We start from the raw sequence: 25,461 nt of genomic DNA on the forward strand, positions 1-25,461 counted from the left end.
ACCCCTCACCCTCATCACCATTTATCAGGGCCTCATCAACTCACCTTTCTGGAGAATTGCAAATTATCTTGGAAATTAAATTAGTGTTTGTACAGTTTTTATAGCTTTAAGTACTTTATTTCAAGTTCTAATATGAGGAAATAGGGTTATATGAAGAGTCAAACCATTACCTTGAAGCTGGAGTCATAATTCACAAAGATGAAATGGGTTAGGGTTTTCCCGAGGGAAAAACTTTAGCACACTTTTCCCCAATAATTGTGTTTGGAATTTTGCAATGATTCCTTGTACTTTTGTGCATTTCTTAATTTCTAATCATTGTATTGGCTAGGCTGTACCATTTCTAAATTTTCTCGTATCTTCCCTGGGAAGAAGAGATTAGATTTATTTCCTCCTTTTTAACACCTGGGCACTTTTCAATGTGAGGTAATTTAAAAATTAAGTAAGGAGCAAAATGTTAATTATAAAATCTATGTGAGTCCACAAAGTGGATGTTCATTGTACAATTCTCTCCACTCTGTTTGAACATTTTCATAATCAAATGTTGAGAGAAAAGAACCTAAGTCCGGTCATGGTACCACAGGCTCTAAAACCATCAGTGGCTTCTCATAAGTACAAAAACCTTAATATGATCTGCTATTTTCTGCATGATCTGTTCCTTATTTGATATTCTCCCCCTTGTTCACTATGCTGTAGGCACACAGTTTCTCACACACCGTGTATCCTCGACCCTGGACCTTTTATGAATATTCCTCTCATGGGATAGTCAACAACCACCCTTCCTCATAACACACACCTAAGCCTGGGCTCCTACTCAGATCTCAGGCTTTGCCTTGCTTCCTGTTTCAGATTAGATTAGATCTCTTGTTTACATAGACTTTTAAGCACTCCTCATATCAGTCATAACAATTGTAATTTTAAACGATATATAATTATTTCTGTGATTTTGGTTTTCATGTTTGTTTTTCCCACTAGACTATAAGTTCCTTGAGGACAAGGCCCATGCCTATTTTATCTACCGTTTTATACCTCGTACCAGTGCCTGGCATGTAGTAAGCCTTCAAGAATACTTGTTGAGTGAATGAAGAAAAGCAAAGTATGAATTTTGACTTGTTTGAATAGAATAGATTTAGAACAGAATTTAGAATAAATTGTTTTTATAAGTTCCTAAGTAGTCAACTGACTTGCTGAAAGCAAGGAATATTGTCCTGGCAAAGACATAAAAGTCAGGCTGGAGGGCTTATGTGTCATTCATGTCTGTTTTGCCAGCACCTAGCACAGAGCCAGACTGTTGAATGAGTGGCCATGTGGGATGTGGTTCCAGTACTGTAAAACTGGACTCCCATGGCAGTAAGAATGGAAAGTAAACAGTGAGTGGGTCTGCTCTGAGAGGGTGGACCTCACTGGTCTTGATGGGGTACACAGTTGGCCCTCCATATCCACTGATTCCATAATGCAGATAAAGAATTTTTTTAAAAAGGTTACATTGTTGCTGACATGTACTATGTAGCTAGGCCTATGATGGTTCCTCGTCTGTACTGACCATGTCTTTTTCTTGTCATTATTCCCTGAACAATATAGTATAACAACTACTTACATAGTATTTACATTGTAATAGATATTATAAGTAATCTAGAGATGATTTAAAGTATACAGGAAGATATGTATAGATTATATGCAAATACTATGCCATTTTATATAAGGGACTTGAGTATCTTCAGATTTTGGTATCTGCAGAGGGTCCTGGAACCAATCCACCACACATCCTAGAAGCACGTAGCAGCACCCAGCAGCATCCAGCTGCTGGTGGCCTCCTCTGACATCACATCAGGTGGTTTTTTTTCAGTTGAGACTCTGCCCCATAAACAGTTTTCCTTGGCAGGGAAAGATTTATGAAAAAATTCTGGAGGGCAGATTTCTATTAAATTTTTATGGTATGGCCGCTCAGCAACTTCTCTGTCATCCAGTGAGCCACAGTCAGGCTATTTCCAACAAGGTCTGGACCTCAGCTCTTGAGTGGAGGGAGGTCTTTCTTGAGGACTCTATTTCAGACTTAGGGTAAAGCTTCTCCTTATATCTGCTATTTCTATATTCCTTAGAGATCTCTTCTTACTAGTTAATCCTTCATTACCCCTATCTCCAGTTGAAGTTATTCTTTGTTAAACTTTCTCTGTTCAAATTACTGTGTGGTTTATGTCTCTTAATTGAACCCCTAGTGATCAGAATTGCTGCCCTGATACATCCCAAGATACTGCTGGGATGTAGAGAGAGATGCTGGATCGACTTCTAGGTCTGGCTTGGTGACCAGGTGGAAGGACAGTATTACCGTTGACTGGAAAGGAAAATGAGGGCAGATAGGGCAAAGTGTTGAGTTCAATTTGAGACATGTAGAATTTGAGTTGTCGCTGGGACATCCAAATGAAGATGTCCAGTGAGTAGTGGTTATAGCAACCTGGGGTCATATGGCTGTACATAATTTATTTAATAACTTTCTTTGTTTTTTTTCCTGATTTTTCAATATTTCAAAATATGTTTCAGTGAATATTTTTGTACATAAATCTATATCTTGAGGTATTTTGTTTTGTTTTGTTTTGTTTTGCTTAAGATAGATTCCTAGGAGGAAAAATACTTTGCCAACAAGTATGAGCCTTTTTTAGGATTTTTGAAACATCGTCAAATTACTATCCAGAAAAATTGTATTAATTTACATTTCAACTCACAATCCATGAATATTCACCATACCATTGGAATCATAATGAAAAACTTTGCTAACCTAATAGGTGAAACATGAGGTATTGTAAGTTGTTTAATTTGCATTTCTTTGACAGCCAGTGTTTTTTTCTCTTCTAATCTGTTGCTTTTCTCTTATAATCTCTTGCTTTTACCACTGACTGATGGCTGTGGTCCTGAACTGTAATGCTTTCTCCAACTGCACTATCCCTTTCACCAGGTTAATTCCTACCCACCCTTCACCTTTCATCTCCAGTGATACCCCCTCAGTACTAACTGCTTTCTTCCTCACCTCGGGTATATGTCCATTTTCTTTAATATCTGGTTCCATTTCTTTGGTTTAATCCTAACTGATATGTCCCCTTTATGCTTTTTTTTTTTAAGATCAATTTGTTTATTTATAAATATTTTCTAAAGAACTCATAAAGATTTTTAATAAGTTCCTCAAAAGGTCCATGTGAAATTTTGATTTTTGATTGCATCAAATTTGTTGGTTAACTTGGAGGGAATTGACATCTTTATGGTATTGCTATCCATTCCAAGTAGTGCTACCATCAAGGACTTCTGAGATGCGAATGTGGTGATTCCTATCTTAGACCCATTTAACTCACAAGTTTGACAGTGCAAAAGGAAGATCAGGGTTAGGAAGTAACAACAGACTATCTGAAAGTTAATCGGGTGATAACCCCAATTGAATTTGCTATTCCAGACAGGGTCTCCTTTGAGGGGTAATAAACATAAGTCCTGATAACTGATATATAGCTATTGACTTAACAAATTATATTTATCCTTGATTCAGATAACTGAGAACATCTCTTTCCTAGAAGGGACAGCAAAACACCTTAATTGCCTGCCATCAAGGTTAGGTAAACTCTCCAGCTCTGTGCTACAGGAGCCTCTATTATTTCATCAGTCCACAGGCTATTACACACTAGTCCACTATACTGATGACATCAGGATGCAGTGACCTATAGAACTGAAAACAGTTACCCTAGCTAGATGCCTTTGTCAAAAACAAGTATGTCAGAGGATAGAAGAAGAATCCCGTGAAATGACAATGGTGTGTCATCTCAGTAATGTTTTTGAGGACCAGCTGGTTTTTCTCCAAATGGAAGGACTAATGGTTGTACCACTAAGAAAGAGCCATAATTGTTGGTGGGTTGTTGACATGTTTTGCCAAATCTAGTGGTGAAAATTCATGAAAAACTATAGTAACCTTACGTAAGTAGATGTAATTTAATTACACTAAGAATTCAACTCTTAAAATAAAGGTTTGATCAGCTGAGATTCTGTTGGCTCTAGGTAAAGATAACAATGTGTAGTTGAGAAGGCAAGTTATAAATACCAACTATGGCCTTGAATTCAGTTGCACAAACGAGGACTTGAACATCTAGTGTCATTTTCATGTACATATGTATATTTTTGGATTGATTTTTATCTTTATTCTTCTTTTCAGTATTTTACATAGAAATGCTTGTTAATTTTATAATTTAAATAATAGTGGATAAGTGTTCAAGATGGAATCTAAGACAATTAAAAGAGAGATATGCATTGTCCCGTGTTGATTCTGAGTCCAATAATTGAGATTTTGTTTTAATCACTTTGGGGACAGGTTAAAAGTATGAGGTAGTTGTGTTACGTCAGATGTTATTGTTTTAAAAGTTGTGTGAGTGTGGGAAGAAACATATGTTGACTTTGGGGAGCCTAAGGGGTAGACTGTGTTGAAAATTTATATCTTATGATCACTTAGCATCTTAATTCCTTCAGTATGTGTGTGGGAATCTTCACATGCCACAAAGCCTGTTTCCATTGTGGAAGCCGTGGATCCCAGGTGCTTGCTTTCCCTGCAGCTGGGTACCACTGCAGTCTTGGAATCAGAACTTAGTGATGCAGAAGAAACAATATTGTACAGAGCATGCTGTAGAAGTGGGTAGAGACCACAGCAGCAGCTACATGCAGCTACCATAGGCTGCAGGGTAGGGTAGCAGCTCTGACTGTCCTGGACCATATCCAGAGTCGGCAGTGTTGGTGTTATAAGCTGTGATGGCTGTGCTCAGTGGCAGCAGCCATGGTATCTTTGCCAGGCAAGTTCTATGATATCATTTTGAGATACGTCCTGGCTGCTCAATTCTCTGAGCTTTGCTCTCAGCATTTCTGAAGTTTCTAAGATTGACCCAAGTCTCTTGCATAATTTTTATTACCAGTGTCTATGGTTTGCAAATAAGAATGCTGATGAATAAAGTCTTGACTATACTAACATGTTTTTATTGTTTTACCTTTATTTTTGTTCATCTTTATTTTACTCTTCAATAGATACTAAATTGTTCATAAAGAGTTATCTCGATGGTGTAAAGAAAAAATACATTAAAATTATGAGACCAAATATGCTAAGTTTGGTTTCCTCAGAGTAGTGATAGTATGAGACAACTGTTCTTAATTCTTTACACTTACCAGAATTTTCCAAATTTTCATCATGGGAATGCATTATTTGATAAAGAAGAAAAATCAAAGTCTGAGAAACAAAAGCAAAGAGCTTCATCTAAACTTTTTTATACTTAAAACAGGCAAGAGCTTGTAAAGCTCTTTTCTTTACTAGGAATATCTTTCTCACACAGCTCAACAAAACTCATTCCTATCTAAGCTGGAATATCAGGCCTTTCGTAAGCACTTCCTTTGACTTTTTTTTCCCCTTTATCTTCAAGCGACAAGGGATTTTTTTCCTTTTCAGAACACCAGTGATTCAGCTGATATTTACTATAATAATATTGAGAACTTGCTGAAGTTACCATGTTCCTACTTGCCGTGGTAGAGATTTGCCTAGATAAAAAGCTGAAGTTTTTTGTCTCCACCCAGTGTAAATGTTTACAGGATGGTACCTGCCCATGTTAGCTATTCCTGTTCAGTCACTTTAGCTTTTGGTTTTTGCTTATAGATTATTTTTAAAGTAAAGTTTTTAATGAAGTATAAGGCACATGTAGAACATTGCACAAATCTTAACTGCACAGCTTGATACATTTTCACAAAATGAATTTACTCGTGTGATCAACACCCAGATTAAGAGAATGTTACCAGCCCTGCAGAAGCCTCTTTAAGCTCCTTCCATTCACTACTCCCAAAAGTAATCTCTCATCATAGATTAGTTTTTTCCTGCTTTTGAATGTTATATAAACTAAATCATATGCTAGATATTCCTTTACTCTTTTGCTCAACATTTTATTTCTGAAATTCTTGCAGGTTGTTGCATATTGTGTTAGGTTATTCATTCTTATTACTGTATGGTATATTATTGTCTGAATATGCCACATTTCACCCATTCTACTCTTGATGGACATTTGGGTTGTTTCCATCTTTTGGCTACCGTGTACTCATAGACTTTTAATTTTTTTCTGTCAGCTCTTAGAATGTGCATGTCATTGTACTATGCTGTAATCGAAGTGTGAGAACAATGTCATGTCATGCTGAGTCCTCTGGCCCTACCACGAACATATTGCCTAAAATCACTCAAGTACTCTTAGGCTACATGTGTGTATGCAGTGTGTGTGTATATAATTTTTTTCCCCCTTTACAACCTGGAATCACACTGTATATGCAGTTCTCTAGTCTGCTGTTTTCATATAACTATATTTTGAGCCTTTCTCCATTTTAAGAAAATTCTTAGAAACTGTAATTTTTAATGGAGATATCCAATTCTCCATTAAAATGATGGCTATGCCATCATTTATTTAATCCCTAGTGGCAGACATTTAGATTGTCTGCAGTTCTTTTCAATACAAATAATGGTATGGATAAACTACCTTGAATCTAAATCTTTATCTCTTTTGCATGTCTGCTTGGAATGGTACTGAGAATTCTCTATATGGCCAGTGTAGGATTGTGTGTAGTTTAGGGTAGCAGAGGCACTGCGTATCTTTCTTGTGACATAGCTGACTTTATTCCATTAGTATTTTTATCATAGAAATGAGAACATACAATTTTCCACTTACTGGGCCCTCTGGATTTAGCTTGTCCAGCTTAGCCTCTGCAGCTTTGCCTCTAAGAAATGCACAGGTGTGCATGACCAACTGTTCCAATCTGTAACAACTGTAGAGTAACCTCTCAGTTTCATAGTGAGTTGCACTGTAGAGCAGAGAGGGGGGCAGTTAGGAGAATTTCTTCCTCTTGCAAAGATAATTAGGCAGAGGCAAGTTATATGAGTGGAACAGTAGAGGGAAAGGCAAAGGGCAGACGGGCTGCAGACCCATAATTTGTCTTCATATTTGACAGAGGGTCCCAGATATCTCTGCAGTAGCTGCTATTTTCAATGCCCTTTCATCAGTGCTGCAGAGTCCCTGCCCTCCAGCATTTCTTAGGAACCTAACTCCATTTGTTCATTCATTCGTTCATTCAACAAATATTTATTGTGTACTTACTATGTGTCAGATATAGCTCTAGGCCCCATGATATACACGAGTGAATAAAAATAAAAGTCACTGCTCTCATGGAACATACAGTCTAGTTGGGGAAGTGGGGTGGAAATAAATATACGAACGAATAAATATACCTGTAACATATCAAGTCGTAAGTGTTATGAAAAAAATAAAGCAGACTATGAGGGATGGAGAAAGCTACCTTTAACCCAGGAACATGTTCACATCTTCCCTATTGAAATAAAATTCCATTTCATCTTGTAACCATAGTTCATTCTCACTTCCTTTACAATAAGGCTCCTTAAAGGAGAAGCTACACTTGCTTTTTTCACTTCATCTTCTCTCAATCACACGACAAACTGTAGCCTCAAACCCAGTAGGTTCGATTCTGAGCTCATTTCCCCCTGAGCCTTGCTCCTGCTCCTCCATCGCCTACCCAGGTCTGTTCCAGACCTCTCTCTTTGGCTTGCAGGTGGCTGTCTTCATGTTCACATGGCGTTCTCCCTATTTCTTTCCTTTGTACACATCTCTGTGTTCACATTTTCCCTTTTATAAGGATACCAGTCATATTGGATTAGAGCCACTCTAATGATCTCACTTTAACTTGATTACCTTTGTAAAGACCCTATCTCCAAATGGGGTCACACGCAGAGGTACTAGAGGTCAGGACTTCAACATATGAATTTTGGAGGGACACAATTCAACCCCAAATACATGTTTGAGCCTTTGTAATTTTTCAACTGTATCATTTCTTTAGCCTCCTTCGGAGTATCCCTGCTTCCAGCATTGTCTTGTTTCAACCCAGCCTCTACCCTTCTGCCAGAATCTCATAAAACCTGCTGTGGATGTCAGAGTAAATCCAAGTATCTTGCTATGCCTACTAGGCTTTTTGTGTTCTGGTCTCTGCCATCTTCCCCATTCTTCTTGCTATTCCCGTAGCATTGTTGCAGTCATTGTGAGCCTTGTGTTATGACTGCCGTGCCTTTGAACTTGGCTATGTGTAGCTCCTGTATGAGTTATCTCTTCCTACTGTCCCTGATTGAACCCATAGGGTCTTAGGGCCAGCTCCAGCACCATCTCTTCTGGAAAACTTTCCCTAACACCCCTAGTCTGGATTTTGTGTCTTTTCTCTATAACCTATGTCCCCTCTGCCATTGCTTTCTACTATATATTTATTTACTAATTTATTTATCTCCCTTACAAGATCTAAATCACCAGAACCTCTAGTTCGATGCCTAGTATACCAAGGGCACTGAATACAAATCTGCTGAACAGGAAGCAGTGAACAAATGAATCTAGAAAATTGCAGTGTCATTCTGACTAAGCTAGCTAATAAGAACAATAAAACTATCAAAGGAGGGGCAAACTAAGTTACGTGGTAATCAAATGTGGCTTATTATTCTCAAGGCAGAAAAGAAGCAGATTCGGCTGTCTTCACTGCTCTGAGGAAAGTGCAGCTACTCGCCTAACTCTTTTTTTGTCCAGTAACATGACCAGCAAGAAAGTGATTGCAGTGTTTGGAGCTACAGGTAAAAAACTCTTTACTTTTAAAGTGCATCCTGACGTGCCTTACTTTCCTGTCATCATGTTTTTAACTTCAGAGTCTGCAAGCCTGGGCTGAACAAAGAGCCCTTTGGAGGAAATTAAGAAAAGTGTCCTATTGTTTGAGTTTCTGTTGTGGTAAAGGGGCTGGGTGATTTGATTTGATTTGTCAGAAATGATCTCAGCAGGACAAGGACAGCTGATATGTTCTCTTTTTCAATCGTCTGCTGACTTATTGGTTTGAGTTTCCTTTCAACAGAAGCTGTACTCTAGAAACTTTTCTGTACTCACTTCCTGACAAGTGAAAAGGAGCAAGTGTGAGAGACTCATGGGTTTGTAGGGGGTATCCACATGCCTGACCAATACTTCAGCAAATCTGAAAGAATGGAGTGGGTGGGGGTTAGGAGAATGTGCTAAGTGACTTCTCTCATGTGTTCAGCTGTCCGAGCCTTTTTACTGCAGTCTCTGCTTTCACTTTTGCCTCCTTTACAACCGGTTCTTTGAAAGCCAGAGCCATCGTTGCAAAATGTTAATCAAATCAGGCCACTCCCTTTCAATCTGTTCTCATTTCAGCCTCTCAGTGATCCATTTGAAACTATCAGATCATAACATGCTTCTGCTGAAAACCCTCCAATGTCTGTCTCATTCCAAGTAAAATGCCAAGTCCAGCTAATGAACCCTCATCTTCTACCACTCCTCTTTACTTATTCTGTGTGTTCCTCAGACACACTCCCGCCTTAAATTCTTTGCATTGGCTGCCCCCTCAACCAGGAATAAATAATCTTCCTCCTGTTCCTCACACTTCTTTCTCTCTCGTGTCATTCATGACTGCTCAGATGTCGCCCTCTCCATGAGCACTTTCCAGACCAATATCTTTAAAATTGCAACTTCTCTCCACCCTGCCACTGTCTGGCTGCCCTCCCTGCTTGATTTCTTCCCTTACTGTCTGACTCTCCATTCTAGAATATAAGCTCTATGAGCACAGGAGTTTTGTCTGAAGGGTTAAGAAAGGACTAGAGCAGAGAGAGGGGAGAAATAGATTTGCAAAAGCCAAGAGCCAGGTATATTGACTTTAAAAAGGAAAAAAAAATAAAAGGTAAATGGGATACAAAGTAAATGATTTTAGAAAGCATTAGGTGATAGTGAGAATATTATTTTTCCTTGAAAGAGATGAGAAGCCATTAAAGGATTTTGAGTAGAGGAGTGACATGAGATGACTTTGGTGTTAAAGGGATGATTTTAGCTTCTGTTTTGTGAAGAGACTGTAGGGGGCAAGGGCTGAGCAGGGAGACCTTTTAGGAGGCTGCTGCCATAATCCAGGCAAAATATGGCTAGGACCAGAGTGGCAGCAGTGAGGTGGTGGGGAGCAGTCAGATTCCGGGTGCATTCTAAAGAGAGTTGGCAGGACTCGCTGATGGACCAGATATTAGCGGTGAGAAGAGAGGAGTAAACAGTGACTTTAGAGTATTCCGGCTTGAGCAGCTGGAAGAGTAAAATTGTGAACCAGTGAAACCAGAAAAAAAACATGGTGGGAGCAGGTCATGGAACACCAGCAGCTCCATTTTGGTCTGTGAAACTTGAGCCTAGGTGTTCAGAATAGGCAGCTGGATAAGAGCCTTGGGAGTTGCTCCTAAAGGAATCAGATTAGATGTGTCAGAGCTGAAGAAAACTGATTCCTGCTTAGCTGAGGATAGGGCTGATTACCTTACTGCCCAGGTCTTTAAGGTAAAGTTGCCAGATTTAGCAGATAAAAATATAGGATGCCTAGTTAAATTTGACAGGGAAACATGTTAACCTTTAACCTGCGTATGTGTTTGCACATCCATTTCTGAACAATACCTCTAGAACCTGCCATCAAATGCTGTTTTGGACAAAAAAAGGGATTCTATGGAAAGTAACCTCACAGGATGATCTGATCATAAATTCCTAACAGGGCAGGTCATGGTGGGTAGTCACACCCCAGGCCTATAACTTCTGTAGTAAAAGGCTTATCTTTGCCTTAAGCAAGCCCTGTACATTGTTTTTGAGCATCTAGGTTAACACACCTTTGAAATAAGCCATAACACCCTCAAGAGAACATGTTATCTTGTTAACTATCCTGTAACACAATCCCCACCTTGCTTTGTCTCACCTCCATGTCACTTTCCTTACATTCCCTCCTTAATTTCAAATGCATAAAAGAAACGGCAAAACTCTTATTGTTCAGAGCATTTGAGATCTTGCTCTCTGGCATATGTCATCAGTTCGGCTCACATAAACTCTTATAAAAATTCTCTACAAGTTTGAATGTTTCTTATGTCAACACGGAATGTTTCTTATCTCAAAATGGAATCATCTAGTAGGAAACTGGGTCCATGAGTGAACAATCCAGAATAAGCGAGGAGGGTCTGAGACAACTGAGTATGTCAAGAATGAATGTTCTGGGGCTGCTTTATTGGGCTGATGAATTTATGAGTATGTCTGGCTAATTTAAAGGAGCAAAGCCTAGGTGGATGAATTCCTCTCCTGGTTCGCATCTTAAACATTAGAGTGGGAGTGGTTAGGAGAGCCAGGCTTGAGTTTGGTCCAGCTCCTCTTATCTTTTCACACTGGTCCATGTCATTTGCTTCTTCATCTCACACAGGTCCAGGCAGGACTGTACCTCCAAAGCTAAGAGTTGCGAGCACAGAGATTTCAGTCTTTCTGATTTATTTATTCATTCACTTATTCAACACATAGGTATTGGAAACTTACGGTTTGCCAGGGAATAGTCTCAGCACATGGTTGGGAAACAGGGATAAAGAATAAATAGTTTCTGTCTTCGAGGAGAACCCAGTTTAGTAGCGGGGTTATACGGAAATAATTACAATAGTAGGCTGAATTGTGTATGCCCCCCAAATTGATATGTTGAAGCCCTAATTTCTAGTACCTCTGAATATGACTATTTGCAGATGAGGACTTTACTGAGGCAGTTATGTTAAAATGAGTCTGTGAGAGTGGGCCTTAACCCTATTTGACCGGTGTCTTTTTAAGAAGAGGAAATTGACACACAGAGACAGGAGGGGCTGGAGTGCACAGAGGCAAGACCACCTAAGGATGCAGTAAGAAGGCTCTCCATTTGCTAACCAAGGAGAGAGATCTCAGTAGAAACCAAACATACCAACACTTTGATCTTGGACTTCTAGCCTCCAGAACTGTGAGAAAATATGTTTTAATTGTTTAGGTCACCAATCTGTGGAATTTTGTTATGACATGCCTAGCAAACTAATATAGCTAACGAATATTTGTTATTGAATTTTTATTTCTATAGATGTGTATATAATAATTTTAAAAGTCTAATAGTCCTACAAAGCTTATAAAGAAGCCCAGCAGACCCTGCCCTACCCCTTTCTTCTGTTTCTATTGATATTTGTCTCCATATTTCTAAATAATGTGATAAGATGCTATTTCTCGATATTCAATTTTAGATGTTATGCATTGTCTTCATCCATTGTCTATATCCACAGCCCCAAGGACATACTTCTTTTTTCTCATCCTCCCCATATGGCTTACAACAATTTGTCTTTTTTCATATGGACAATGGACTAATATGGGCCCATATTATGATTATGTAATTATTGTTCATACTTGCGCCATGTAGTGTGCGCTTTCTTTTCTTACATAATTTCTCGTTTTTCCTGAAATTAATAATTGCCTTTATTTCTTATTCGTTTCATTTTCTTTGTACCTATCATTCACTTTTCCCTAATCTCTTCAATAACGCTAGATGATTTCTTTCAAAATGAGCAAATGCATCATTAATCTGTTGGTTCTGTCCCCCAACCCCCATGGAGATCTCCCTCCCGGAGTGCTCCATCTTTTAATTTCAATCTTCCTAGGATTCTCTTCCTCATTATTCTAACAATTCTCTTTGCCTTTTTCCTAGGTTTGGTTTCTGTTTCTTAGATTCCTCTTGCTTGCTTTCCTTTGTCATTTTGCTAGAAAATATCCTCCAGTAGCTTACAGAGAAAGAGTGCATAGGAGTTAAATTTTTGAAATCTGAGTGTCTGAAAATGTCTTTATGTAAAATGTTTAGACTCAACAGACTATTTGGCTAGGTTTAGAATTGTAGACAGAAATTAATTTTCCCCCTACATTGCCTCACTCCATTGCGTTCAGTGTTATAAAGAAATTTGATGCTATTTTTATCCCCACCTTTGAATTCATCACCATCCCTGTCTCCATCAAAGCTGTAAAGATTTTTTTTATCCCCAGTGTTCTGAAATTTCACAATTATGTAAACAATATGGGACTTCATTTGTTCATTGTGCTGGGCACTCGGTGCCCCCTTAATTTCAAAGTTCATTTATAACCCTTGAACCCTGGGAAATTATCTCCTTTGCTAATTCCACACCTTCATTTTCTCTTCTCTCATTCTGGAATTCCCCTGGCTTGATCGTCTATTTCCTCTTTCCTATTTTCCATTTCTTTGCTTTTTTTCCTCAATTCTGGGAGATTTCTCCAACTTTTCTTATTGAAAAACTTATTTCTTCTATATTTTAAATTTCTGAGATTCATGTTTCCTTTCGAATACTCTTTCTCTTTCTCTTCTGCCTCTCTCTCCCCTTTTATTTGTACAGTATGCAGATGTAGTGTTCTGAATGCACAATCTTCTCCAGTCTCTGAAAATATCAATCCTTTAAAAGTTTTCTTCTGTTCACCGCACTGTTTCTGTTTCCTTTTATCAGGTTTTTTGTTGTTGGTGGTGGTGAGTGTTTTTTTGTTGTTTTGCCTTTCCTGCTGGAGGCTTTCTTCAAACATCTGGTGACCTTTGGCTGTCTGTTCATGTTTACCACTAGAGCACTAACCTTCAGCTGAAGCTCTTTGTGCAAAGGCAAAGCTCATTAAATGGCAGACCCTATAGGGTTATCAGTGGCATATCAATTTGGTTTGGTCCCACAAGAAACAAGTGCCATACTCTTCAGAGAAGCTGAGGAAAACTGAATAAAGGTGGAAAGAGAAGAGAACAATAAAGAATAAGTAAGCAACAGGAGGCAAGAGTAAAGTGTAAGAGAGATAACCAAAACCTGGGGAGAGCAGCCGTGTGGAGGGTTCACCTCTTTTCCTGTCCTCAGATCTGTGGCTGATGCCTCTCATTGACCAGACCAACCTGAGTGCAAGAGAGCACATTGATAGAGTCCATACAGGTCAGCCTCTCTCAGGGCACTAGGCAGGGTGGAGGAGGCGAAGGTAGATCTGAAGGCACAAAAAATATATTCAGGACAGGTATGCAACCCATCTGACGGAGGATCCCAAATGTCAGTAACCCAGCATAGGACTGGCATATATCACAGGGCGTTTAGTAAATATTTGCAGAGAAGATAAGTTAAGCAAGTAATGATCATATTATGCATGGCTTCGAATGCCGTAAAAAGAAACTTGTGTTAAGTTTCAACCTTTTAGAAACCCCTTTTGAAAATAAAATTGTATGAAGAACCTGAAAATAAAATCTATAACCAGATAAAAGTAGAAGTACCCATTTGAATCTGGGGTACAGAGTCTGGCACCCTGCTCATTTGGCCTCCTCGTTGCCTCAGTACACTCTTATTCTTCCTCTCTCTGCTGGACTCTGACAAGGCTGTGAGAAACCTAGTTTGCAAACCACCGTTGCAAGCCGCGGGGAAGCCTCCTGAAGTAGTTATCACAACAGCTGTACTCTGAATAACTGGACTCCCTGACCAGCTTTTTTTCAGTGAACATTCTTCCTGAGCCTTCTTCTATTTCTTCTTCCCCAATCCTGCAGGAGCTCAGGGTGGCTCTGTGGCCAAGGCCATTTTGGAGGGCAAAAAGTTCGCCGTGAGAGCACTAACCAGGGATGTGACTCAACCAAATGCACTGGCGCTCCAGGACCTTGGTGCTGAGGTGGTGAAAGGGGACCTGGATGATGAAGCATCGGTAGAGGCCGCCTTAAAAGGTGCCTATGGGGCCTTCTTGGTGACCAGCATCTGGAACAGTAATAGAGAAAAGAAAGAAGTGTGTCAGGTGGGAACACCTTTGCACCCTTTCCTCTTACCTTCCCTGGCTGCCCTGCCCTCCCTGGAAGGGGGTAGGCCTTCCAGTCTGGACAAAAATATAAACCTCATTCCACAACATTTCTCCAGGACTTATGAAATATATATATTTCAAGTACTTGTTCAAGGTGTCTTTGATTGTGAAATCAGTGTTACGTAGTACACGTCCACATCTCAAGATCTTGGATCTTTGAGAATGGCTGTGCAGTAGAGCCAGTCATTAGATTCTCACCTTTTGTTTGTAGATGGCATATGAGGGTTGGCAGTAAAGATACCCCTAAAATTAAGGTTAGTCTGAGAGTGAAATAGAAAGAACAAAAATGTAACGGTATATTTATACTTTCGGTAGAGAATTTGAGGATGAATTAATAATGGGTACATCGAAAAAGAATTGAACAAATAAGCAAACAAACCCACAATGATTAACTCCAGGGAAAATGAAAGTTTGTAAAAAATAAATAAATAAATGTAACCATAGGATATCACATGGCTCAGCTTTAGCTGTGTGTAAGCACTGATTATTGCTCTAGTCTAATGTTATGACATTGGGAGCATGGAAAAAAAGGGAATTGCATGTATGTGTGATGGTGGCGGTGGACTCTGTGCGTATGTGTATGTGTGAGAGAGAGAGCGAGAACACTAAAGATGAGGGCTCATCTTTCACAGTAGGAATTTAATAGCTGATACCTTAAATTGAAAAAAAAATCAAGTATTAGTAGTGCAAACATGTTATTTAGAAATAAAGAAACAGCTAAAATAGATGAAAGTGGTTACTTTGATAACTACTCTGGAGAGCAGTTATCAGCATGGAAGCTCAGGGAACTTCTTGGTCATTATAAGATCTATTTTCCCCCCTATGGCAATACTATTTGTATGTCTAAATTAGAAAAAATATGAAGATTAGATTTTAAAAATGTAGTGGATAGGATCAGCCTCTTGCAGAAATGGCACAATTCAAAAAATTAAGAACAGGGTTAAACTATTTCAGGAATGTCTGTTAAATTAATTATACCACTTATAGCTTGTCTTTTAGCGATAAACTTTGAAAGGGCCTATTTTAAGAACTCTGGGTACTAATTCACTCACTATGAAACCCAGGGGTACAAACAAGTTGCTTCTCTGCTTCACTTTCTGCATCTACTAAACCAGATTAATTATGTCTGCTCTGCTTGCTACGTGGAGTTTTATAAGGAAAAAAAAAGAAGGAAACGGTGAAAAGAAAGAAGGAAGGAAGGAAGGGAGGGAGGGAGGGAGGGAGGGAAAGAGAAATAAAGGTGCTTTGGAAAAATTGGAACTAAAATATAAAAAAGAATATTTCTGTATATGTGTGTTTGTGTGTGTCTATAATAATAATTATATGTATACATCCATTATGCTCTCAATATCAGATGGTATGTAGACATAATTCATTACTAGAAAACATTATTATATTGTGTATTGTTTTCTCAAGTGTCTTTAGCCTCATATACAAATTAATGCGGCAGTTGATCACAAAGATACTGTCAGCCTAGAGGAAGGGACCAAATGTCCCCAACCTTTCCCACCAGGCTGCCTCTCAGTTTCTAATGGTGCTCCGCGTTTGATATGGTGGCGCTCTACTCACTAAGATCATTGCCCTTTCATACAATAGCTTGAATATATTATCTTGATGCTGGAAGAGCTCTTTTTCTAAGGAGGACAATAAGAAAAGGAGGGAGTGGACCCAGCACTGCCCTCTAGTCCATATGCAAATACAGCAATCGATATAAAGAATTTATGTTTGTCCCTTAGGGAAAGCTGGTAGCTGATGTCGCCAAGCGCCTGGGTCTGAAGCACGTAGTGTTCAGTGGCCTGGAGAATGTCAAGCGCCTGACCAACGGGAAGTTGAAAGTTGAGCACTTTGATGAAAAGGGAGAAGTGGAGGAGTATTTCTGGTCCATTGGTGTCCCCATGACCAGCATCCGCGTGGCAGCTTACTTTGAGAACTTTTTCACCATATGGAAGCCCATGAAAGCCTCTGATGGAGATTACTACACCTTGGGTAAATGGAAGTTTGCAGTGAAAGTTATCTAGACATCTGCTGTCCTCTCCTCCCCCTTCCTCTTTCCTTTCCTTCCTCTCTTCAGTGGACATACATCGTTTGAGTGCCTACTATGTGTTTGGCTCTGTATGAAGTGCTGAGAGGAATACCAAACTGTCCTAGACTTCACAGAGAACTGTGACCTCAAACCTCAGTTTCCTCATGTCTAATGGAAAAGTTGGGCAAGATGACTTCTAAGGTCCCTTTTAGCTCATCCAGTTGGCCATCTCCATCAGCATGGAAGACAGTCTTCTCTTGATCTGGTCCCATGGGATTCTCCAGGGATAGGTTTCAAGCCCTGTCTGCCGTCTTGTTCTGTAGGTCTGGGCTGGAGCCTGAAAGCCTATAGTTTTAACAAGGATTCCTGGTAATTCCAGTGCTGTCAGTCCACTGGCTAGCATTCCTCTGCCCTTTGGGGACATTTTCTTTGCCCATAGTTCAAGGTGGCTCTGTAGAGTGGAGGGAATATGGAAGTATCAATGGCAACAATTCAGTCCTTTTTCTTGGCACATAATTAAGATTCATCAGAGGCATAACTAGTGGCAGTCCAAGTAGAGCTGAGCCAGGAGCACTTGCCAGTTACAGACGACCTGGGTAATAGTTGAACAAATGATGACATAAATGTATAAATGTGATACATAGCTTTAGCCCCCACCAGGTTTTAGAAGCCAGCTCACTGACATCTCCCTGGTCTTGAACTAGAACATTATAATTGATCAGTTACAGTGTCCTGGGTGAAAAGATGATGCCTTAAACTTCTCTTACCCAGTCCCATCTGAGGCCCCAGAGTCTATAAAACACAGTATCTCCACTATAGGAATAGCTAACATTTACTAGGGGCCCAGCACTGTGCTATTTACCTCCATTTTACGGATCAGGAAGCCGAGGCACAGACAGATAAAGTAACTGTCCCAAGATCACTAATAGGACATGGACCCAGGCAGTTTAGCTCCGGAGCTGTATTCTTTACCACTGTCCCATAGCTGCTTTTAATCCCATCCCAAGACCTTCAGTCCTCAAAAACAAAGTTCAGAGTCAGAACAGACTTGACCCTGAGTGCCTCAAAAAGCTCAAACTGCTTTACAAACATAAAATACAATTATAATTTAATCTGAGGAGTGAGCAAACAGTTTGCCTATGAAGAAATTCAGGCAGGAAACTAATTTTGCTACAAAGTACCAAATATAATATTTGGTCTTTGTCTGCTAAGTCTTAAGTCACTTTTACACTGGAATAAAATTCAGAAACCTTGATTCTTGTCCTGGCCTGTTGCTTTTTAGCTGTGAGGCACCAGTTGAGTCAATGAGGCTTGGTTTTATCATTACAAAATGAGAGTGCTGAGGCTAGGTTGTGTCCACTTTGGGTTCCAGCCCCAGGATTCTGGGATTCTGGAAATCAGTGAGAGGCCATATCATACTGTAGGGAGGGCACAGGCTTTGGAGTGATGCATGAGGGTTTGAACCCCCTTCTGCTGCTTGCTGGCTGAGTAACTTCGGGCAAGTACCTGATATTCTTATGTTTCAAGATTGTTTTGAGAATTAAACCAGCCAATATGCTCATTCATTCATTCATTCATTCAATAAATATTTGAGAACATACTATGCACCAGTCACTCACTTGGGTTTCAGTAATAAACAGTTCAAAAACAGAAAGCTGTGCCCTCACAAAGCTCCTATTTGGGTGGAGGAGATAAATAATGAACATAATATATAAGTAAAATATATTGTATGTTAAGAGGTACGTGCTATAGAAAAATTAAGACAGGGTAAGGTATATGTGGAATGCTAGCAGTAAGTGAGTGGTGTGTGAAATTTAAACAAGATGATCAGTGAACCTCCTTGAGAAGGTGACAGCTGAGCACCTTCTGGAAGTAGGTAGTGGGCTTTGTGAGTATTCGGGGGAAGAAGATTTTGAGCAGAGGGAACAGCCAGTGTGGTTGGAACAGAGCAAGTAGGGGAGGGTAGTAGGAGGTGAGCCAGAGTTAACAGAGGCCTAGTCCTGTAGGCCATTGGCTTGTCTTTTGAGAGACAGAGCCATTGTAGGGTATGGGCAGTGATGATATGAGTTGACTTGAGTTTTACAGGATCTCTCTGACTTGTGTTGAAAAGAGACCACGGAAAGGTAAGAGTGGAAACAGGGAGACCAACTTTGCAATAATCCAAGTCAAAGGTGATTGTTCAATGTGGCTTGGACCAAGGTAGTAGCAGTGAAGATGGTGAGAAGTAGTGAGATTCTGGACATACTATGAATAGTATTTCCAAAAAAATAAAAAATAAAATAGGATATGGGGTGTGAGAGAAGTGTCAAGATTTTTGACTTTGAAAAACTAGAATTATGGAGTTGCCATTAACTGAGATGGGGAAGTCTGTAGGGGGAGCAGGTTGTGGGGGTATAGGAAATCATTTCAGGGCACATTGAGTTCAAAATGTCTATTAAACAGTCAAGTAAGGATGTTGAGTAGGAAGTTGGACATATGAATCTGGAATTCAGCAGAGATGTCTGGGTTGGAGGTACAACTAATCACACTTTGCACACAGCAAATACTTAGTAAATGGTTGCTCTTTTAAAAAAAAAAAATCAATACCCAGGCATAATGGTATTTTCTCACACAAAACCTTATAACTGCATAGTTTGTGGCCACTTGGTGTTGCATTGCTTTCATAGATTTGGTTTAAATGGTTGATTAATTCAAGTTGGTAAACCTACCAAGGATGTGATATAATTAGCTATTTCTGTCTTTTTTTTTTTTTTTTTTTTTTTACTAGCACTGCCTATGGGGGACATACCAATGCATGGCATCTCCGTTGCTGATATTGGAGCAGTGGTCTCTAGCATTTTCAATTCTCCAGCGGAGTTTTTAGGCAAGGCCGTGGGTCTCAGTGCAGAAGCACTAACAATACAGCAATATGCTGATGTTTTGTCCAAGATTTTGGGGAAAGAAGTCCGAGACGCAAAGCTAAGTTTCTAGGAGACGTAAATGTGATTACAAGAGTCCAGCGTGGGCAAGAAGAAACTGAAGAGGGTTCCAGTCCCACAAATCTATCTTCATCTGCTGGTGTATCTGAATCCCACCCTTATGGCTTTATTTCTTTGGCTTAAGGTTAATCAGTTTGTTACAGCAAAATTACTCTTGGGCGGCAAGAACTTAGAATCCGAAGACCGAGGTACAACTTTTCATACACACTATCCCAATTCTCCTCCCTCAAGCACTCACTGCTGATCATTGCCGTCTGCCCCAGCTCACCAGTGTGGGGCAAGGCACTCAGCCTCTCTGAGTCTTGGCTTCCTCACCCGTCAAGCAGGATGATAGAATCTACCTTGGCGAGTTCTTGTGAAAATTAGGACATATTTAAGGGGCTTAGCATAGTGTTTGGCATGTAGCAAGTACATATCAAGTACCTGTTGGGTACCTGGTGCCATCTTTATGGAGTTTACTGCAGAGTCAGGGTAAAAAACGTTAATGCACCTGAAATCACAGTGATCAGTACAAGACAGAGCAATATAGGTGCTTAATTGTGTTGTCCACATTGTCTGTGCTATAGGTGATCAGAGAAGGGTAGGAGAAGGCTTCATGGAAGAAGTGGCTTTGAGGCGCTCCTTGAGGGTGGGTCAGACTGTGTGTAGTTGGAGCGAGGGGGCTGGGCTGGCTAAAGTCTAGAATTCTAAATTCTAACCCTGCTAAATCAACGTGAGTGAACCAGAGGCAGCATGGGGAAGTAAGCAAATCCTGGTTCTGCCCTTATCTGTCTGTGGAATCTTGGCAAGTTATTTAACCTCTCCAGCCCTAGTTTCTTCATACGCTAATAAAAAGTGATTATACTTCTCTCACAGGATTGTTGAAAGGATGAAATGAGATAATGTCAGGTGCCTGGCACTGGGTCTGGCACTTAGTAGGCCCTCAATAGCCGATCATGATAGAAATCGGGCGGGAATGGCCTGGACGAGAAAGTGGCTAGGACAGACCTTTTATAGAAAAGTGAGAGGAACTGATGATATTGCGCATAACCAGCCATTTCTCCAAAGCAGGTGTTGATAAGAGGAAGGAGAAGGAGAATAGTGTTCCTGTGTTTGTATGTGCCTCAGAGAGAGACACCATCAGAGCTGAATTTTGGAGGACTCATACCTTCTTTCAAGCTGGCAGGCATTAACTAATAATATGGCTTTGTCTCTCTCGGCTGCAATTCTCTCATCTGTGTGAAATGAGAGTGTTGTTCAGATGATTTCTAAGGTCTTTCTCCACACCAACATCTCTCTGGAGTAGGGATCTGCAAACCAGGACCCTCCACCTGCTCTTTAAAATAAAGATTTATTGGAACGCAACCACACCACTATTTATGTATTGTCGATGGCTGTTTTCATGATACAATGGTAGAATTGAATAGTTGTGGCGGAGACCACACGACCCGCAAAGCCTGAAATATTTGTATCTAGTCCTTTAAGAAAAGGTTTGTTGGCCCCCACGCTAGAATGTTCCTGGAGTTAGGGATAGAATGCTGGTTTTTGTTTTCCTCTGCAACTCTTGGTTCAGTGAATCTTGAAGACCTATCTAGATTTCCAATTCAACCTTAGGAACTAAAGCTGTGAGGAGGGTAAGAGATCTTTTACTTGAAAATGACTGTAGGTGTCTTTCATGGAGAAAATAAGGTACTCCCAAGCCCAAGAAGGCAGCCAGCCACTCAGCAGATGGACTCATGAGATGACCTGCAAAGCCCTTGTACCTGGGTGCAGATGCACTTCTCGGGGACTGAGCCTTCTCTCAGGGCATTTGTATCTGTTTGGCCCTTACATAGTTTTGTGTCATGTGGTTTGAAGTCTGTAAGGAAGAAGGGGAGAAGGGCGAAGGACTGTGGGTGTGTGGTGTGTGGTGTGTGTTCATTCTCAGAGGACTGGATAGGCTTTGTTTTAGATGGCTTGGGACCTTCCAAGCATCTCTCAGTCACCTACCTGGTCCCTGACTATTCTTGGTACATCACGTTTTTTCACAAAGCAGCAGAAACTTCCCTGGCGTCAAAAGTTTTAGGGCATTAGAGGCTGGAAGTTCTACAGAATGGTTAACGCTGTTCTTAGTTACTAGGCTGGCCTGAAGATGCTGGCCACTGGGAAAAAGGCTTAGGCATTATGCTACACTAAGGAAGGATGCGTGTGGCCACAAGGTGGCGCTCCAGCCTTGGCAGTCTGACTTTCCCCAACCCAGTCTGGTCGGAAGGAGGCTGTTAGCATAACTCTGAAGGGAATGCACGTACCGTAACACACTCCCATCAGAGGAACTGGTCTGGCGGAAACTGTAACCCCAAAAGGGACATGGTTCTTTCAGAAAGGTGTGCACAACGGAACAAATCTCTTTCCTTCAAAAGTCTGCAGAAAAGAATCCCCTTTTTAATGAGGGATATTAGTTATCAAAGTTACCGGATGAAGGAGTGACTCAGGAGACAGACATTTTAGAAGTTATCTTCCATGCTTCTCATGGAGTACTCTGTTTCTAAACTTATTAAAGTTTTAAATTTTTTTCTAATTTCGAAAACAACTGCTTATTTCAGAAACACAGAAAATTATAAAAAATAAAATAAAAATCATATGGTTTATCAGAGATAGCAGCTGTTGAGATTTGGCACATTTTCTTCTAGTCTTTCAAGTATATATATATATATATATAAATACATATTTTATATATTTTATTATATATTTTATATATAAATATAGATTATATATAATATATATCTTATATATAAAGTTAAAATAACACTATGTGTACCATTTTGTATCTGGCCTTTTCATTTAACAGATTGTTATGAGCATTTTTCTATTTTGTTAAACTTCAAAAGCATTAATTTTAATAACTGCATAATATTCTTAGGGTAGATGTACCACAATTTATTTTACCATGCCTCTATTTTTGGACAAGTAGTTTGTTCTTGATTTTTCATTATTATAAATGGCATATGACAATCATTGTTTTATATGAGTTGTTTGTATCTATCACACTTTTCTAAAGCCAAGTGGAATAGCAAGGTTAGAGTTTATCTTGGGGCTAAAGACAGATTACACTGGATCTGATAGTTAGATACGGTTTTTACTAATTCAGGTGGGGGAACTATTGATGTAGTTAGTGTCAGAAGGGACTCAAGGGGCGGATTTTGTAGAAAGCGACAGAGGTGGCCCAGTAGCTGTGTGATGGGCAGCATTTCTTTGGGCCTGGCCCTGGCAGAGGCTGGGATGGTTAAGTCAAGATGCTTATATTTAGTCCAGGAGGAGAGTGATGATGGAGGGGACATCAGCCAGGAGGAAAAGACAGAGCCCAGTGCCAGAGTATGCAGGAGCCTTTATGGTACGTGGAGGACCAGATGATAGAATATCTGAGAGGGCTGCTGAGGGAATCCCATGAGGAAATGTATATGAAAGCTGTTCAGGTGAAATGGGTAGAGATCCATAGTACCTTATCCAAAATTCTTGGGGCCAGAAACAATTCAGCCTTCAGAATCTTTCAGCTTTTAAATAAGTTATAGTCTACATGTATTATGTAACATCAACATCGGGCCGAGGCAGGAACCTGTAATCAAATACATCAATATCTGCAGAAAAAATATGACTACTTCTACTAAATGAGATAATTAAAGGCCATAAATAGTTTTGCATACATTCAGATCAGAATTAGTTCAGAAAATTCAGTTTGCTGCCAAATTGCTTATAAGAAAAATTTAGAGTTTCTTGGGTTTTGGAGTTAGGCTAAAGAATTATGGACCTGTATCATCATTAAAGTGAATAATTTCTTCTCAAACTATTTTCAGTGAGACTAAAACATTTTCTATTTTTCTTTTAACTTGTTCTTAGATCACCCCAGAAGCGTACGAAAAGCTGGGATTTCCTAAAGCAGAGGAATTGGCTAACATGTTTCGTTTCTATCAAATGAAACCAGACCGCGATGTCAAGCTCACCCACCAACTAAACCCCAAAGTCAAAAGCTTCAGCCAGTTTATCTCAGAAAACCAGGGAGCTTTTAAGAGCATTTAATCTGTTCAAACAGGTCACTGAACACACAACTTCCTTCCTCCCTGATTCTGATCCTCTTTATAGTACAACATCTACATTTGAGAACAGATGTGTGAGAGTATGATTGTTCGCAACACCAAAGGCTTCCTCAAAGTTCTCTCGAGTAAGAAACACTGAAGTGATGATTTGACACAGTAATTTGACTCGCATATAACTCTCCAGCTGGTGATTAGGACGGTACACCTGTTTGGTTAAGTAAGAAGCCCTAAACCTATCATCTTTCGTAGCTCTCTCTTCCCAACAGCCAACTAACCTCACAAGGCTCTGGCCTGAGGAAGTTGGATCTTCTTCCCTAACATGAATAGAAGTGGCCTTGATTTTCTCCTGCCTCAGTGATCTTGAGCCCTGGCTCTGAAACTCTCGTAGCCAGCTCCAGTTTTGTTTTGTTTTGTTTTTCTTTTCAAGGGCATTGTCATGTTCTCAGGGAACTTTTAAGTAATTTTAATTTCTTAAAAATCTTTATGGAGGACTTTCTGGGGAATATGGTGTTCAATGAATAAGCACAAGTGTTGGAAATTCCTAAATTCCATTTTGCTTCAAGGTTGGAAGTTTATTCTCTGAATTATTCAATAAATCATCTAAACTCTGGGAAATGAGTCTGGATAAATTTCTGAAAATGGAAAAGAAAGAAAACCCTAAAGTAAAAATAGATGGTTTATTACTTATCCGGGTGGGCCAGGCAGGAAGAATGGCTGCTGTTTCCTTAATAAAATTCAGCATCCCCTAAATGGAGAGTGTCTACAGGCTGGCGGGTCACCTGGCTTCCTTGTATATTCCCTGATGTGACTGGTTGGTTCCCTTAGCCTTTCAGACAAGGCTGGTAGCCCTGGGCCAGGCCCGCCATTGTTCCTGCAAAGCACAGGAAGCCCTTTCTGGGTTTAGAAGTGAACTTTACAGTGGTCGATCTGAAATGAGACTCTGCCTTTTCGGGGCCTAGTTCGCATCCCCATCTCACACTACCAATAAGGGGAGAGAACTGGGAAAGATAGTCTAAGACATTTTGTATTTGTTGACAGTAGACAAGGGACTCCACCACCAACTCCCCCACACCCCGACCCCTTTCCAACAATCTTCAGGCCTAGAGAGAGAAAAACTTCCCTTTGGTGTTGCTCTGAGAAGACACTTGGGGACCCAGAAGGTGGAAATGGAGCATGCGCCACAGTGAACAAAACCACCCTCTGTTGTTCAGGGAATGGATTGGGTGGCAGTGGGGGAGATGGAAGAGAAGATACTCAGGAGGAAATATTGATGATTCTAGAAACCCAAGCTATGAAGCCTAGTGATGCTGGATTTGATTTCCGCCCTGCCACTGACTGATTGTGTGAACTGTGCAAGTCTCTTGACTCCTTTGGGCTTTAGTTTTCCCATCCTCGCAAGGGGCTGCTGGAAGGACTAAGATGGAAAGGATGAAAAACACTTTGGACATTCTTTGGTAGAGAGTAAGTGCTCAATAAATGGTAGCTGTAATTATTAAGAATAATTCCTGGCCTGTCGACTCCATACAGCCCTCAGAGTTGCCCACCAGCTGCTACAGGTCTCCCTTTCACAGGCCCACCCACTGTGGCCTCTGGGACTGCAGGCCCATTGTGCCCTGACTGCCTTCTGCTGGGGTTCCGCCCCTGTCTGACTTCCCTTGCCTGCCACTAGATGG

At 40.2% G+C, this 25,461-nt stretch overlaps 1 protein-coding gene across 2 annotated transcripts in view; it reads left to right on the plus strand.

Moving 5' to 3' along the window:
• LOC120592967 (nmrA-like family domain-containing protein 1) overlaps positions 1-24,403 on the plus strand; it is a 27,298-nt gene extending 2,895 nt beyond the window's left edge. For both annotated transcript variants that reach the window (XM_039850721.1, XM_039850722.1), the window contains 5 exons: positions 8,541-8,662; positions 14,437-14,675; positions 16,475-16,724; positions 19,529-19,717; positions 23,590-24,403. In XM_039850721.1, coding sequence (XP_039706655.1) covers positions 8,541-8,662; positions 14,437-14,675; positions 16,475-16,724; positions 19,529-19,717; positions 23,590-23,771 — 982 coding nt within the window. In that variant the 3' untranslated portion in view covers positions 23,772-24,403. The remainder of the gene's footprint in view (positions 1-8,540; positions 8,663-14,436; positions 14,676-16,474; positions 16,725-19,528; positions 19,718-23,589) is intronic.
• The last annotated feature ends 1,058 nt before the right edge of the window (positions 24,404-25,461 follow it).

This window comes from Pteropus medius, unplaced genomic scaffold, assembly GCF_902729225.1.
Source record: "Pteropus medius unplaced genomic scaffold, Ma_sr-lr_union100, whole genome shotgun sequence".
Taxonomy (NCBI): Eukaryota; Metazoa; Chordata; class Mammalia; order Chiroptera; family Pteropodidae; genus Pteropus; species Pteropus medius.